General features: G+C 38.5%; 1 protein-coding gene across 6 annotated transcripts in view; it reads left to right on the top strand.

Moving 5' to 3' along the window:
- The window catches only part of LOC133551039 (major histocompatibility complex class I-related gene protein-like), a 43,234-nt gene that overhangs the window by 27,014 nt on the left and 1,022 nt on the right, over positions 1–15,198 (top strand). For 4 of the 6 annotated variants that reach the window (XM_061897318.1, XM_061897319.1, XM_061897320.1 and 1 more), the window contains 6 exons: positions 814–1,080; positions 8,451–8,729; positions 8,819–9,121; positions 9,286–9,396; positions 11,607–11,624; positions 11,971–15,194. In XM_061897318.1, coding sequence (XP_061753302.1) covers positions 814–1,080; positions 8,451–8,729; positions 8,819–9,121; positions 9,286–9,396; positions 11,607–11,624; positions 11,971–12,008 — 1,016 coding nt within the window. In that variant the 3' untranslated portion in view covers positions 12,009–15,194. Of the gene's footprint in view, positions 1–813; positions 1,081–8,450; positions 8,730–8,818; positions 9,122–9,285; positions 9,397–11,606; positions 11,629–11,970; positions 15,195–15,198 lie in introns of those variants that run through there. The other 2 variants (XM_061897323.1, XM_061897322.1) reach the window with 2 other exon arrangements.

Genomic DNA, 15,198 nt, shown 5'->3' with positions numbered 1-15,198 from the left:
AGTGAAGGCAACACATGATGTAAATGTCTATATTAGCTATATTAGCCTACTATCAGGGTTTCCCACACATTCATTTATTCGTGGCGGCCTGCCATGAATAAATTACGGCTGCCACAAATTATAAAATAAAATAATAATAATTTTTTTTATTCTGCTTTTGACTCGCTCGACCGCTCATAAAAGCAATGGGACTCTGTCTGTGAATGGAGCTTGTAGTTACATATTATATAAATATGTACATAAAGTGTTGTAATTATTTTCCAACTCCGCGTTCTTCTTGGTCATCGCCGCCGCCACTGCCTACTATCAAAATGACTTTAAAAATCTTTATATACAAACCCCGTTTCAATATGAGTTCAAAGATTGCTGAAATTAGTAGGACAAAACTGTGCTTGCCAAATACTCTCGTGAGTACAGTATGTTTAATATAAACAGTGGGATTTCTGACAATTAGGAAGGTTTGTGTCATGTTTGTTCTGCTACAGAAAATATATTAAAACAAAAAATATATATTTTTTCTTCATCCTTTTTTCCATGTTCGAAAAGAGGCCCAGGGAGCCACTAGGGCGGCGCTAAAAAGCAGCATTAAATGTGAAATATTTCGCAATATCCATGGTTTTTTTTTTCCATTTTGTTCCAGACCAGAGTACTGCACCGCAAGTGTGAATTCCCCCTAGAACAGTCTAAGTAAAATTGACTAGAACTAAAATGCCATTTCCCACAATTTAGAAATAAACTGTCATTGTGTGCATTTTTCCCTCATTGTTCAGTCAACAAGTAGAAATGATTAGAAAATGTCCTCATCCCCCTCAGCAAAACACTCTCTCAAATACTTCCTCACCGCAACGTCGGGAATGAAAAACTTCCCAGAGTTTGTGGGCGTGGCCACGGTGGATGACGTCCAGGTGGGCTACTGTGACAGCAACATCCAGACTGCGGAGCCCAAACAGGACTGGATAAAGAAACTGGTCCAGGCTGAGCCGTATCACCTGCACTGGTACAAGTTAAAGTGCTCCGGCAACCAGCAGGTCTTCAGAGCCAAACTGGAGGATTTTAGTCGACGCTTAAACCAATCTGGAGGTGCGTATTTGTACACTCTTCTATCACAGGGGGGCAATTGACATATTTTTTTACAACGCCACAATTGGAATGAATGAAAACCATATTTCTGCAAGTTGATACACAGAGATGTTGTATTTCAATTTGCACAGTTCTATACTTACACTTAGTCTTTTGAGTGCATAAGTGTGCTCACAAAAATACAGTACACTGTCAGTACCTGGTTGTTGCACAAAGTCAGAGCTGGGCAAATATTTTGACTCGGGGGGCCACATTGAGAGAAAAAAATGTGTCTGGGGGGGGCCAAGGTGTATGTGTGTACAAATTATATATACACACTTAGCTGTAAAAATCTGCTGTACAGTATGTGTGTTTGGGTCCTTTTTTCGGAAAACTGATACCAAAAGTCACAATGTCCGATAGAGTTCTAAAAACATTATGACAGACCACCTCAAAAAAATGTAATGGAATTTTATAGGGTTTTTTAACTGAAAGGGACACCCAAAATGTACAAACCCCGTTTCCATATGAGTTGGGGAATTGTGTTAGATGTAAATATAAACGGAATACAATCATTTGCAAATCCTTTTTAACCTATATGCAATTGAATGCTCTATGAAGACAAGATATTTGATGTTCAAACTCATAAAATGTATAATTTTTTTGCAAAAAATAATTAACTTAGAATTTCATGGCTGTAACATGTGCCAAAGTAGTTGGGAAAGGGCATGTTCACCACTGTGTTACATCACATTTTCTTTTAACAACACTCAATAAACGATTGGGAACTGAGGAAACTAATTGTTGAAGCTTTGAAAGTGGAATTCTTTCCCATTCTTATTTTATGTAGAGCTTCACTCGTTCAACAGTCCGGGGTCTCCGCTGTCGTATTTTACACTTCATAATGCGCCACACATTTTCGATGGGAGACAGGTCTGGACTGCAGGCGGGCCAGGAAAGTACCCGCACTCTTTTTGTACGAAGCCACGCTGTTGTAACACATGCTGAATGTGGCTTGGGATTGTCTTGCTGAAATAAGCAGGGGCGTCCATGAAAAAGACGGTGCTTAGATGGCAGCATATGTTGCTCCAAAACCTGTATGTACCTTTCAGCATTAATGGTGCCTTCCCAGATGTGAAAGTTACCCATGCCTTGGGCACTAATGCACCCCCAACTTTGCGTCAAAAACAGTCTGGATGGTTCGCTTCCCCTTTGATGACACAATGTCAAATATTTTCAAAAACAATTTGGAATGTGGACTCGTCAGACCACAGAACACTTTTCCACTTTGCATCAGTCCATCTTAGATGATCTCGGGCCCAGAGAAGACAGTGGCGTTTCTGGATGTTGTTGACAAATGGCTTTTGCTATGCATAGTAGAGCTTTAACTTGCACTTACAGATTTTAGCGACAAACTCTATTTAGTTACAGTGGTTTTCTGAAGTGTTCCTGAGCCCATGTGTTGATATCCTTTAGAGATTGATGTTGGTTTTTGATACAGTGCCGTCTGAGGGATTGAAGGTCACGGTCATTCAATGTTGGTTTTTGGCCATGCCGCTCACGTGGAGTGATTTCTCCAGATTCTCTGAACCTGTTGTGGATATTATGGACCGTAGATGTTGAAATCTCTAAATTTCTTGCAATTGCACTTTGAGAAACGTTGTTCTTAAACTGTTTACTATTTGCTTGCGCAGTTGTGGACAAAGGGGTGTACCTCGCCCCATCCTTTCTTGTGAAACACTGAGCATTTTTTGGGAAGCTGTTTTTAGACCCAATCATGGCACCCACCTGTTCCCAATTAGCCTGCACACCTGTGGGATGTTCCGAAAAAGCGTTTGATGAGCATTCCTCAACTTTTTCAGTATTTATTGCCACCTTTCCCAACTTCTTTGTCACGTGTAGCTGGCATCCATTGCTCCAAAAAAAAAAAAAGGACAAAAAAATCTAAGTTTAATGAATTATTACTTAAAAATTGTCACATGAAAATGTTTTCTGTGGAAAACATATTGCATATGTAGTGTGGTTGCCATATAAAAACATCAAAGTTTTGACAAAAGAGCATTAAACAAACACAATAATAGTTCAAACTTAAAATCGACACATATATCGGAAGTTGATCTTGAAATGTAAGTGTTAAAAGTAAAAAAAAAACTAATAAAAATGCATCACTTTAAAAAAGTGGAATGAGGTGAAATCTAATGAGAAAAAGTGGCAATGTTGACACAAAGCTGTCATGCAGGCAGTTTTTTTTCCCTTTTGTCTTTATTTTTTTTTTTTTCCATTGCTCAAAAAAAAAACAAAAGGACAAAAAAAATCTAAGTTTAATGAATTATTACTTAAAAATTATCACTTAAAAATATTTTATGTGGAAAAATATTGCATATGTTTTGTGGCTGCCATCTAAAAACATCAACGTTTTGACAAAAGAGCATAAAACAAACAAAATAATAGTTCAAACTTAAAATCGACAGATATATCGGAAGTTGATCTAGAAATTTAAGTGTTAAAAGTTAAAAAAAATAATAAAAATGCATCACTTTAAAAAAAACATTTCAAAAAAGTGGAATGAGGTGAAATCTAATGAGAAAAAGTGGCAATGTTGACACAAAGCTGCCATGCAGGCAGTTTTTTCCCCCCTTTTGTCTGTATTTTCTTTTTTTTTCCATTGCTCAAAAAAAAATAAAAGGACAAAAAATTTAAGTTTAATGGATTATTTCTTAAAAATTATCACTTAAATGTTTTATGTGGAAAAAAAATTGCATATGTAGTGTGGTTGCCATATAAAAACATCAAAGTTTTGACAAAAGAGCATAAAACAAACAAAATAATAGTTCACACTTAAAATCAACAGATATATCGGAAGTTGATCTTGAAATTTAAGTGTTAAAAGTTAAAAAAAAACCTAATAAAAATGTATCACTTTAACAAAAACATTTCAAACAAGTGGAATGAGGTGAAATCTAATGAGAAAAAGTGGCAATGTTGACACAAAGCTGCCATGCAGGCAGTTTTTTTCCCCCTTTTGTCTGTATTTTCTTTTTTTTTCCATTGCTCAAAAAAAAACAAAAGGACAAAAAAATCTAAGTTTAATGAATTATTACTAAAAAATAATCACTTGAAAATGTTTTCTGTGGAAAAAATATTGCATATGTTGTATGGTTGCCGTATAAAAACATCAAAGTTTTGACAAAAGAGCATAAAACAAACAAAATAATAGTTCACACTTAAAATCAACAGATATATCGGAAGTTGATCTTGAAATTTAAGTGTTAAAAGTAAAAAAAAAAACTAATAAAAATGCATCACTTTAACAAAAACATTTAAAAAAAGTGGAATGAGGTGAAATCTAATGAGAAAAAGTGGCAATGTTGACACAAAGCTGCCATGCAGGCAGTTTTTCTCCCCTTTTGTCTGTATTTTCTTTTATTTCCATTGCTCAAAAAAAAACAAAAAAGGACAAAAAAATCTAAGTTTAATGAATTATTACAAAAAAATAATCACTTGAAAATGTTTTCTGTGGAAAAAATATTGCATATGTTGTATGGTTGCCATATAAAAACATCAAAGTTTTGACAAAAGAGCATAAAACAAACAAAATAATAGTTCACACTTAAAATCAACAGATATATCGGATATATGCAGGCAGTTTTTTTCCCTTTTGTCTTTTTCCTTTTTTTCCATTGCTCCAAAAAAAACAAAATGACAAAAAAAATCTAAGTTTAATAAATTATTACCTAAAAATTATCACTTAAATGTTTTATGTGGAAAAAATATTGCATATGTAGTGTGGCTGTCATATAAAAACATCAAAGTTTTGACAAAAGAGCATAAAACAAACAAAATAATAGTTCACACTTAAAATCGACAGATATATGGGAAGTTGATCTTGAAATTTAAGTGTTAAAAGTAATAAAAAAAAACGAATAAAAATGCATCAGTTTGAAATAAACATTTAAAAAAAGTGGAATGAGGTGAAAACTAATGAGAAAAAGTGGCAATGTTTACACAAAGCTGCCATGCAGGCAGTTTTTTTCCCCCTTTTGTCTGTATTTTCTTTTTTTTTCCATTGCTCAAAAAAAAATAAAAGGACAAAAAAATCTAAGTTTAATGAATTAATTCTTAAAAATTCTTATCACTTAAATGTTTTATGTGGAAAAAATATTGCATATGTAGTGTGGTTGCCATGTGAAAACATCAAAGTTTTGACAAGAGCATAAAACAAACAGAATAATTGTTCAAACTTAAAATCGACAGATATATCGGAAGTTGGTCTTGAAATTTAAGTGTTAAAAGTAAAAAAAAAACTAATAAAAGCGCATCACTTTAATAAAAACATTTTAAAAAAGTGGAATGAGGTGAAATCTAATGAGAAAAAGTGGCAATGTTGACACAAAGCTGCCATGCAGGCAGTTTTTCTCCCCTTTTGTCTGTATTTTCTTTTTTTTCCATTGCTCAAAAAAAAACAAAAGGACAAAAAAATCTAAGTTTAATGAATTATTACTAAAAAATAATCACTTGAAAATGTTTTCTGTGGAAAAAATATTGCATATGTTGTATGGTTGCCATATAAAAACATCAAAGTTTTGACAAAAGAGCATAAAACAAACAAAATAATAGTTCACACTTAAAATCGACAGATATATCGGAAGTTGGTCTTGAAATTTAAGTGTTAAAAGTAAAAAAAAAACTAATAAAAGCGCATCACTTTAATAAAAACATTTTAAAAAAGTGGAATGAGGTGAAATCTAATGAGAAAAAGTGGCAATGTTGACACAAAGCTGCCATGCAGGCAGTTTTTCTCCCCTTTTGTCTGTATTTTCTTTTTTTTCCATTGCTCAAAAAAAAACAAAAGGACAAAAAAATCTATGTTTAATGAATTATTACTAAAAAATAATCACTTGAAAATGTTTTCTGTGGAAAAAATATTGCATATGTTGTATGGTTGCCATATAAAAACATCAAAGTTTTGACAAAAGAGCATAAAACAAACAAAATAATAGTTCACACTTAAAATCGACAGATATATCGGATATATGCAGGCAGTTTTTTTCCCTTTTGTCTTTTTCTTTTTTTTCCATTGCTCCAAAAAAAACAAAATGACAAAAAAAATCGAAGTTTAATAAATTATTACCTAAAAATTATCACTTAAATGTTTTATGTGGAAAAAATATTGCATATGTAGTGTGGCTGTCATATAAAAACATCAAAGTTTTGACAAAAGAGCATAAAACAAACAAAATAATAGTTCACACTTAAAATCGACAGATATATGGGAAGTTGATCTTGAAATTTAAGTGTTAAAAGTAAAAAAAAAAAACGAATAAAAATGCATCAGTTTGAAATAAACATTTAAAAAAAGTGGAATGAGGTGAAAACTAATGAGAAAAAGTGGCAATGTTTACACAAAGCTGCCATGCAGGCAGTTTTTTCCCCCTTTTGTCTGTATTTTCTTTTTTTTTCCATTGCTCAAAAAAAAATAAAAGGACAAAAAAATCTAAGTTTAATGAATTAATTCTTAAAAATTCTTATCACTTAAATGTTTTATGTGGAAAAAATATTGCATATGGTTGCCATGTGAAAACATCAAAGTTTTGACAAGAGCATAAAACAAACAGAATAATTGTTCAAACTTAAAATCGACAGATATATCGGAAGTTGGTCTTGAAATTTAAGTGTTAAAAGTAAAAAAAAAACTAATAAAAGCGCATCACTTTAATAAAAACATTTAAAAAAAGTGGAATGAGGTGAAATCTAATGAGAAAAAGTGGCAATGTTGACACAAAGCTGCCATGCAGGCAGTTTTTTTCCCCCTTTTGTCTTTATTCTCTTTTTTTTTCCATTGCTCAAAAAAAAAAAAGGACCAAAAAATCTAAGTTTAATGAATTATTACTTAAAAATTGTCACTTGAAAATGTTTTCTGTGGAAAATATATTGCATATGTTGTATGGTTGCCATATAAAAACTTCAAAGTTTGACAAAAGAGCATAAAACAAACAAAATGATAGTTCAAACTTAAAATCGACAGATATATCGGAAGTTGATCTTGAAATTTAAGTGTTAAAAGTAAAAAAAAACTAATAAAAATGCATCACTTTATGAGTGGGGAACCTTGGTGATGGTGTCTGGCCAGTAGACTCCTAGGACCCAACGGAGGCAACATTTTACGAATGTCTGATGTTAAGTGAGTATGCTATTGGTGGTTTTCCATGTTTCTGATCCGTACAGCAGGACGGATTTGACATTTGAGTTAAATATTTTCAGTTTGGTTTTGAGAGAAATGTTTTTTGCTCTCCATATTTTGTTTAGCATGTTGAATAATGTTCTTGCGTTCCCTATTCTGGATTTGACATCTTCATCCGCCCCTCCGTCTAAACCGATTATTGTCCCCAAGTACGCAAAACTGACTACCTCCTCTAATTGATTATGGTCCATTGTTATTGGTGTATTGTTCTTGTTATTGATGCGCATGACCTTAGTTTTTTGTGAACTGATCTTTTTAGCACTACTGGTAGCTTTTTTCGAGGAAGACTCAACATTCAACAGAACACCGGCAGTGCGGACCGAGCTCTGATTCCAATTAAGTAGGGAACGGACCGCCACATTCAGGAGGTCTGGTATATTTCAAAGTCTACTAAACACATGTTGAGTGGGTGTGAGTTTTCCTTGCCCTTATGTGGGTTCTTCCGAGGATGTCGTAGTCGTAATGGTTTGTACAGTCCTTTGAGACATTTGTGATTTAGGGCTATATAAATAAACATTGATTGATTGATGTACAGTATACTGGTTGGGCGAACGCCCATTCACCCTGAAAAAGCCTGTCAAGAGTATAGAGCTGGTGCACAGTTCCATGGCCAGGATGAAAACCACACTGCTTCTCTTGAATCTGACGTTCGACCATCCGGCTGACCCACCTCTCCAGTACGGCTGAATCCACCTTACCAGAAAGGCTGAGCAAATTTATGGGGATCCCCACTAACCAAAACTGATGCCATTGATCCCAAAATCTAACTAATCCTATTGGACTATGAAAATCCTTTGTCAAAAACTGCCTCAATGACTATCACTGTGCACTCAACTTTTGAGTGCAACATCCGGGTACTGACAGTGCATTGCATTTTGACATGTTTCTCAGTGTGAATACTCATACATTCAAAAAACTCAGTAATATGTGAGTATGCCCATTGAGATGCAGTCTTTGAAACAATTTCAACATGATTGTGACCCAAAGCTGAGAGTCAAACGTTGAACATTCTTGTTGTGAAGCGGCAGTTTAAGCAAACTGAGGATGTCCTGAGCAGTGTTTTGGAACTTCATTGTCTTTGGCGTCTTGTTGGGTTCCAAGTAATGATGTCGAGGTGGTCCTGACTCCTGACGATCTTCATCCCTCCCAGGCAGTCACATCTTGCAGAGAATGAACGGCTGTGAAATAGACGACGAGACCGGAGAAGTGACGGGCTTCAATCAGTACGGTTACGACGGCGAAGACTTCATTGCGTTAAACCTGCAGACTTTGACCTGGACTGCCCCGAAACCGCAAGCTTTCTCCACCAAACTCCTTTGGGACACAGAGACGGCCCGACTTGAATACAACAGGAACTACTACATTTATAGGTGCCCCGAGTGGCTGAAGAAATACCTCCACTATGGGAAGAGTGTCCTAGAGAGAAAAGGTGACATTGCAATGGCGAGGTGCAGCAAACACACATTGTATATGTTTTTTTTTTAATCATGTGATGCTATTTGGTGTCTCAATCTACAGAACTTCCCTTGGTGTCTCTCCTCCAGAAGACTCCCACATCCCCAGTCTGCTGCCATGCCACCGGTTTCTATCCCGACCTGGCCATGCTGTTCTGGAGGAGAGACGGCGAAGAGGTCCACAAGCATGTGGAACATGGTGAGATCCTCCCCAACCACGACGGAACTTTCCAGATGAGCGTCAACATTAACATGTTGTCCGTCCCGGACGCTGAGTGGGGGGAGTACGAGTGCGTGTTTACATTAGATGGCGTCAAGGACCAGATGGTCATCAAACTGAACAAAACTGAGATCCAAACCAACTGGGGTGAGTCAAGTCAGACATGACCATTGCTGTAGACAGTTGGACTGTACAGAAGTTCCTTGTTAACGCAACCTATCTCGTTCATTCTTTCAGCAGTTAGGCCATTTAAGTAAGCTTTCAGGCCATTGGAAAGTGCTCCAATTTTCAAAGTTCTGTCTTCCTTCCAGTTCCTCCACCAAAGTTTCCCATTGGTCCCGTGGCTGGAGGTGTGGTGGTGCTGTTGCTCCTTCTGGCAGCCGCCATGGCTGGACTTTACCTTTGGAGAAGAAAATATAGCGGTGAGTACTCGTGACCGTGTTTGACTTGTCACAATAGACTTAAAGGCCTACTAAAATGAGATTTTCCTTTTTAAACGGGGGATAGCAGGTCCATTCTATGTGTCATACTTGATCATTTTGCGATATTGCCATATTTTTGCTGAAAGGATTTAGTAAAGAACATCGACGATAAAGTTCGCAACTTTTGGTCGCTAAGAGAAAAGCCCTGCCTTTAAAGTTAAATGATTGTCACACACATACTAGGTGTGGCGAAATTATTCTCTGCATTTGACCCATCACCTTTGATCACCCCCCTGGGAGGTGAGGGGAGCTCTCCCGTCCAAAGGCAAAACCTAGTAACTCACTTCTAGCTGATTTTGAGAAAACAAAGGAAAACCAATCTATCTTGATGCTGTCTTACAAAGATCTACAAAGTCATCAAAGGTATAGATGTTTTCTTGAGCTTCCATTTTCTTGCCGATTGAGCCATGGATTGAATCTGCTCTCATGAACGTGTGCCCTTTCTCCAGATATTTTATCACATTCTCGGGTGGGCCCCATTCTGCGTTTGCACATTGGGCAAGAGCCGTGTACAGCGTCCAGTTTTTATTTTGACCTCCACAGTTATCTGCCCAAAAGAGTATGCGAGGGGAAGAATCAAGAACAATACATTTAATGAAGGTGCTTGCAACGTCCTGGGTCAATCTTCCAAATATCCCCTCGTGCCATAATATCACATAATCAGGTTGACTGTCGGCCCCCATTCGTGCAAATGTCTCATTAAAGACAATAAGGCGACTGACAAAGAAGCTCCGATTGGTCCCTTGAGATACTAGGTTTTTCTGTTGTATCTACGCGGTTATGTGGTAGTTGCTAGGTCCTGCCATGCGCGTAACAGCTTACTTACGGAACAAATTACAATATCGCATACGCTAATGTAAAGCATATCACCTAGGAACTCCAAAATTATTATCAGCTCAGTTTTGACCAAAATTGAGTTACTGGGTTTTGCCTTTGGACGGGAGTGCAGCAGTGGACAGCTGCGGTGCCGCGCCCGGGAATCATTTATGGTGATTTAACCCCCAATTCCAACCCTTAATGTTGAGTGCCAAGCAGGGAGGTAATGGGTCCCATTTTTATAGTCTTTGGTATGACTTGGCCGGGATTTGAGCTCACGACTTGCCGATCTCAGGGCAGACACTCTAATCACTAGGTTAGAGGTTTACCGTAAGTCGCAGACGATGACGTCACCCGTTGAGGGCTCCTCACATCCTCACATTGTTTTTAATGGGAGCCTCCAACAAAAAGAGCTATTCGGACCGAGAAAACCACAATTTCCCCATTAATTTGAGCGAGGATGAAAGATTTGTGTTTGAGGATATTGATAGCCACGGACTAGGAAAAAAAAAAAAAAAGTTAAAAAAAAAACGTGATTGCATTGGGACAGATTCAGATGTTTTTAGATACATTTACAAGGATAATTCTGGCAAATCCCTTATCTTTCTATTGTGTTGCTAGTGTTTTAGTGAGTTTAACAGTACCTGATAGTCGGAGGGGTGTGTCCACGGGTGTCTTGAGGCCAGTGTCTGATGGAAGTCAACGGCAGCTGTATGGACGGCGCAAGCTCAGCTGATCTCCGGTAAGAGGCGACTTGTTACCAAAATTTTCTCACCGAAAACTGCTGGTTGACATTTGGTCGGGATCCATGTTCGCTTGACCGCTCTGATCCATAGGAAAGCTTTACCTCCGGGAATTTTAAACAATGAATCACCGTGTGTTTGTGTTCCTAAAGGCTAAAGCTTCCCAATTCCATCTTTCTACTTTGACTTCTCCATTATTAATTGAACAAATTGCAAAAGATTCAGCAACACAGATGTCCAAAATACTGTGTAATTATGCGGTTAAAGCAGGCGACTTTTAGCTGTGTGTGTGCACAGCGCTAATATTTCCTTACAGTCCGTGACGTCACGCGTACACGTCATCATTCCACGACGTTTTCAACAAGAAACTCCCGGGAAATTTAAAATTGCAATTTAGTAAACTAAAAAGGCCGTATCGGCAGGTGTTGCAATGTTAATATTTCATCATTGATATATAAACTATCAGACTGCGTGGTGGGTAGTAGTGGGTTTCAGTAGGCCTTTAATGACAATGGTGGTAAGTCAAGTTCAAAGTCCTCTTGTTGTCTGAACAGTAATCCTCATGATTATCCCTGTCTTTTTGTCTTCCAGGATTCCAGCTCTCTACCAGTAGGTAAACTTTATTATGTACCTTGCACTGTTATTGGCCACGGTGTTATTCAGTACACCTGCATCTAATCATACCCAATAGTCGAGGGATGTGTCTCCAATGGATTATGTCCGTAATTTTCAATATGTACACTGTGTACTTAGTTCCGAAGTGTGCCCATTTTGACAGTTTAGTGCCGTCCCTAATCCATTACTGTCGTGTACTTACCAGAATTAACGATTGCAATATTCCATCCATCCATCCATCCAGTTACCGCCGCTTATCCGAGTCCGGGTCGCGGGGACAACAGTCTAAGCAGAGATGCCCCAACCTCCTTGTCACCGGCCACTTCCTCTCGTTCCACAGTGTGTCCTAGGCCTGTCCCAAGGCCTCTTCCCGGTTGAACATGCCCGAAACACCCCACCAGGGAGACGTCCAGGAGGCATACGTAGTAGATGCCCGATCCATCTCAGCTGGCTCCTCTAGACGTGAAGGAGCAGTAGCTCTACTCTTAGTCTCTCCCGGATGACCGAGCTCCTCACCCTATCTTTGAGGGTGATCCCAGACATCCTACGGAGACTACTCATTTCTGCCGCTTATAACTGTGACCTTGTCCTTTCGATCATTAGGAACAGTAGACTGACCGATAATTGAGAGCTTTGCCTTCAGGCTCAGCTCCTTCTTCACCACAACAGACCGGTACAGTGACCGCATCACTACCGACACAGCACCAATCCGTCTGTCAATGTATCAATGGCCCGTAGTAACAGACCCTGGACCCCGTACCCTTGTGGCAACCCCTAGCCACGACAGTCCCACAACATCCAAAGCCTTGAGATATTCGGGATTCGGATGGCAATATTTGTTTCTTCAGTTTACTACCTTTCACTACTATGGGTTGCTTCTTTAACTTAGTCCCTTTTCTTACGCTATGTAGCCAATATGGCGACTCGTGATGTGGTAAGAGCCCATGACGACACACTTATCATTTTGGTTGTCTTGAGTGCGACGTGTATTGACAGTGCAAAGCATTTTTCTTATTTCTTATCCTTCAATGGAGACACAGTCTGGGCTGTGTTTCAAATCGCACTCTTCCGATGTCAGCAAAAGAAAAAAACAAGTATCGGCTGACATTGACCACTACGTAACAACTCCGATAAAAGCTCTAATACATACTTGCCAACCCTCCCGGATTTTCCAGGAGACTCCTGAAATTCAGCGCCTCTCCCAAAATTCAGCAGTAGCTGGAAGCCACGCCCCCTCCAGCTCCATGCGGACATGAGTGGGGACAGCCTGTTTTCACGTCTGCTTTCCTGTTATATAAACAGCTTGCCTGCCCAATCACGTTACAACATCTACGGATTTTAATAAAAAACTGCACACACAAGGAGACGAAGCAGAAGAACGAAGAAATTACAGCCATGGCGACGCCGTCTGTATTAGAGTGATCTATGTTGTCTGTTGCCATCTCCTGGTGAAATCTTGGCTATAGCGTTATGTTGTTGCTTTTTTATTGGCCAACAATTTACGTGGTGTTGCGCACCTGACAGCAAGTGAGGGAGTCTGTTCTGATTCCTGAAGCCCACAGCAAAGAGACGTAACTTCACCACCTCGCCTGGTTATTTACTCCAACCCAATATATTACACCGTCGACGAGCAAAATGAAGAAATATGCTTGCAAGTTCGCAAAATGGAGACCCGATGGTGTAACTTATGCTGAGACAAAGATGGCTATGCTGATAGCTGGAAGCAACATTCCGTTCTCCTTTGCGGATGTCTATAACAAATCCGTAAAGGATTTGTTCTCGGATTCGGAGATCGCTCGCCAGTATACGCAAATGGCAGAACAAAGGTTACTCAAATAGTGAAAGTTAATGGGGAACATTATCACCAAACCTATGTAAGCGTCAATATATACCTTGATGTCGCAGAAAAAGACCATGTATTTTTTTAACCGATTTACGAACTCTAAATGGGTGAATTTTGGCAAATTAAACGCCTTTCTGTTTATTTTCACATTACCAGCTCTGTTATTTTCCGTTTTTTCGACTATTTTTTGGAACCTTGGAGACATCATGCCTCGTCGGTGTGTTGTCGGAGGGTGTAACAACACTAACAGGGAGGGATTCAAGTTGCACCACTGGCAAGAAATCTGCCGCCAGACCCCCATTGAATGTACCAAAGTGTCTTCACATTTGACCGGCGATGCTAAGACAGACATGGCACAGAGATGTATGGATAACCTGCAAATGCAACGATTAAGTCAACGAAATCACAAATGTGAGTTTTGTTGATGTTGTTGACTTATGTGCTAATCAGACATATTTGGTCACGGCATGTCTGCCAGCTAATCGATGCTAACATGCTATGCTAATCGATGCTAACATGCTATTTACGCTAGCTGTATGTACATTTGAAACTAGATACCCACATTTAATGCGAAACAAACACTTACCAATCGACGGATTTAAGTTGCTCCAGTGTCACAAGATGCGAAAGTCCTGATCGTTTGGTCTGCACATTTTACCGGCGATGCTAATAAGGCAGCCATGCTATGGGCCACTTCATTAGGTACACCCACGCTATGGCCGAATAGCGTCGATAGCTATTCGCTGAATAGCTTCAATTTCTTCTTCAATTTCGTTTTCGCTATCTGCCTCCATACTCCGACCATCTGGTTCAATACATGCATAATCTGTTGAATCGCTTAAGCCGCTGAAATCCGAGTCTAAATCCGAGCTAATGTCGCTATATCTTGATGTGGTAACCGCTATGTTTGTTTGTATTGGCAGCCCTGTATGACGTCACAGGGAAATGGATAGTGGTTTCGAAGATAGCGAAAATAAGGCACTTTGAAGCTTTATTTAGGGATATTCCGGGACCGGTAAAATTTTGAAAAAAAAATACAACAAGCCACTGGGAACTGATTTTTATTGTTTTTAACCCTTTTGAAATTGTGATAATGTTCCCCTTTAAGTGTTGTTGTTGTTTTTTTTAGTAACCTGCAAGCACAGTACCGTTAGTAAAACAACTGTGTTTTTATTACTGTGTATTTGATAGGTGCCGTCTGAAATTCAACTATTTCTTTTATTTATATATATAATAAAATAAATATATAACGCTAGAATTCACTGAAAGTCGAGCACTTCATACATACATATATATTTATATATATGAAATACTCGAGTTGGTGAATTGGCTATAAATATACTCCTCCCCTCTTAACCACGCCCCTCCACCTCCCACCTCCCGAAATCGGAGGTCTCAAGGTTGGCAAGTATGCTGTAATACAACCGGTCCGGCAGTATGTTGACTTTTGCAAAGCTGGACAGCCAGTTAACATCACAATGTCCTCCAATACGCACACAAGGTGGGTATTTTCGTATATTTTTGTCGAGTTATTTAGAAAAGGTAAACATGATACGATGTAGTCTACTTGGAGCGAACAGCTACGCAACAGCTAAGCACATGACATCCAGGTACTGACAGTCCACTGCATTTGGCTGTACTCAGTGTGAACACACTTATGCACTCAGAAGGAAAGTAAGTACAGAAGTGCTTGAATTGAGACACACAAATGGTTGTTTGTCATCT

Source organism: Nerophis ophidion, linkage group LG04 (genome assembly GCF_033978795.1).
Source record: "Nerophis ophidion isolate RoL-2023_Sa linkage group LG04, RoL_Noph_v1.0, whole genome shotgun sequence".
In the NCBI taxonomy this organism is placed as follows: domain Eukaryota; kingdom Metazoa; phylum Chordata; class Actinopteri; order Syngnathiformes; family Syngnathidae; genus Nerophis; species Nerophis ophidion.
The sequence above is the reverse complement of the archived record's forward strand: the minus strand, read 5'-3'. Positions and strand labels throughout refer to the sequence as shown.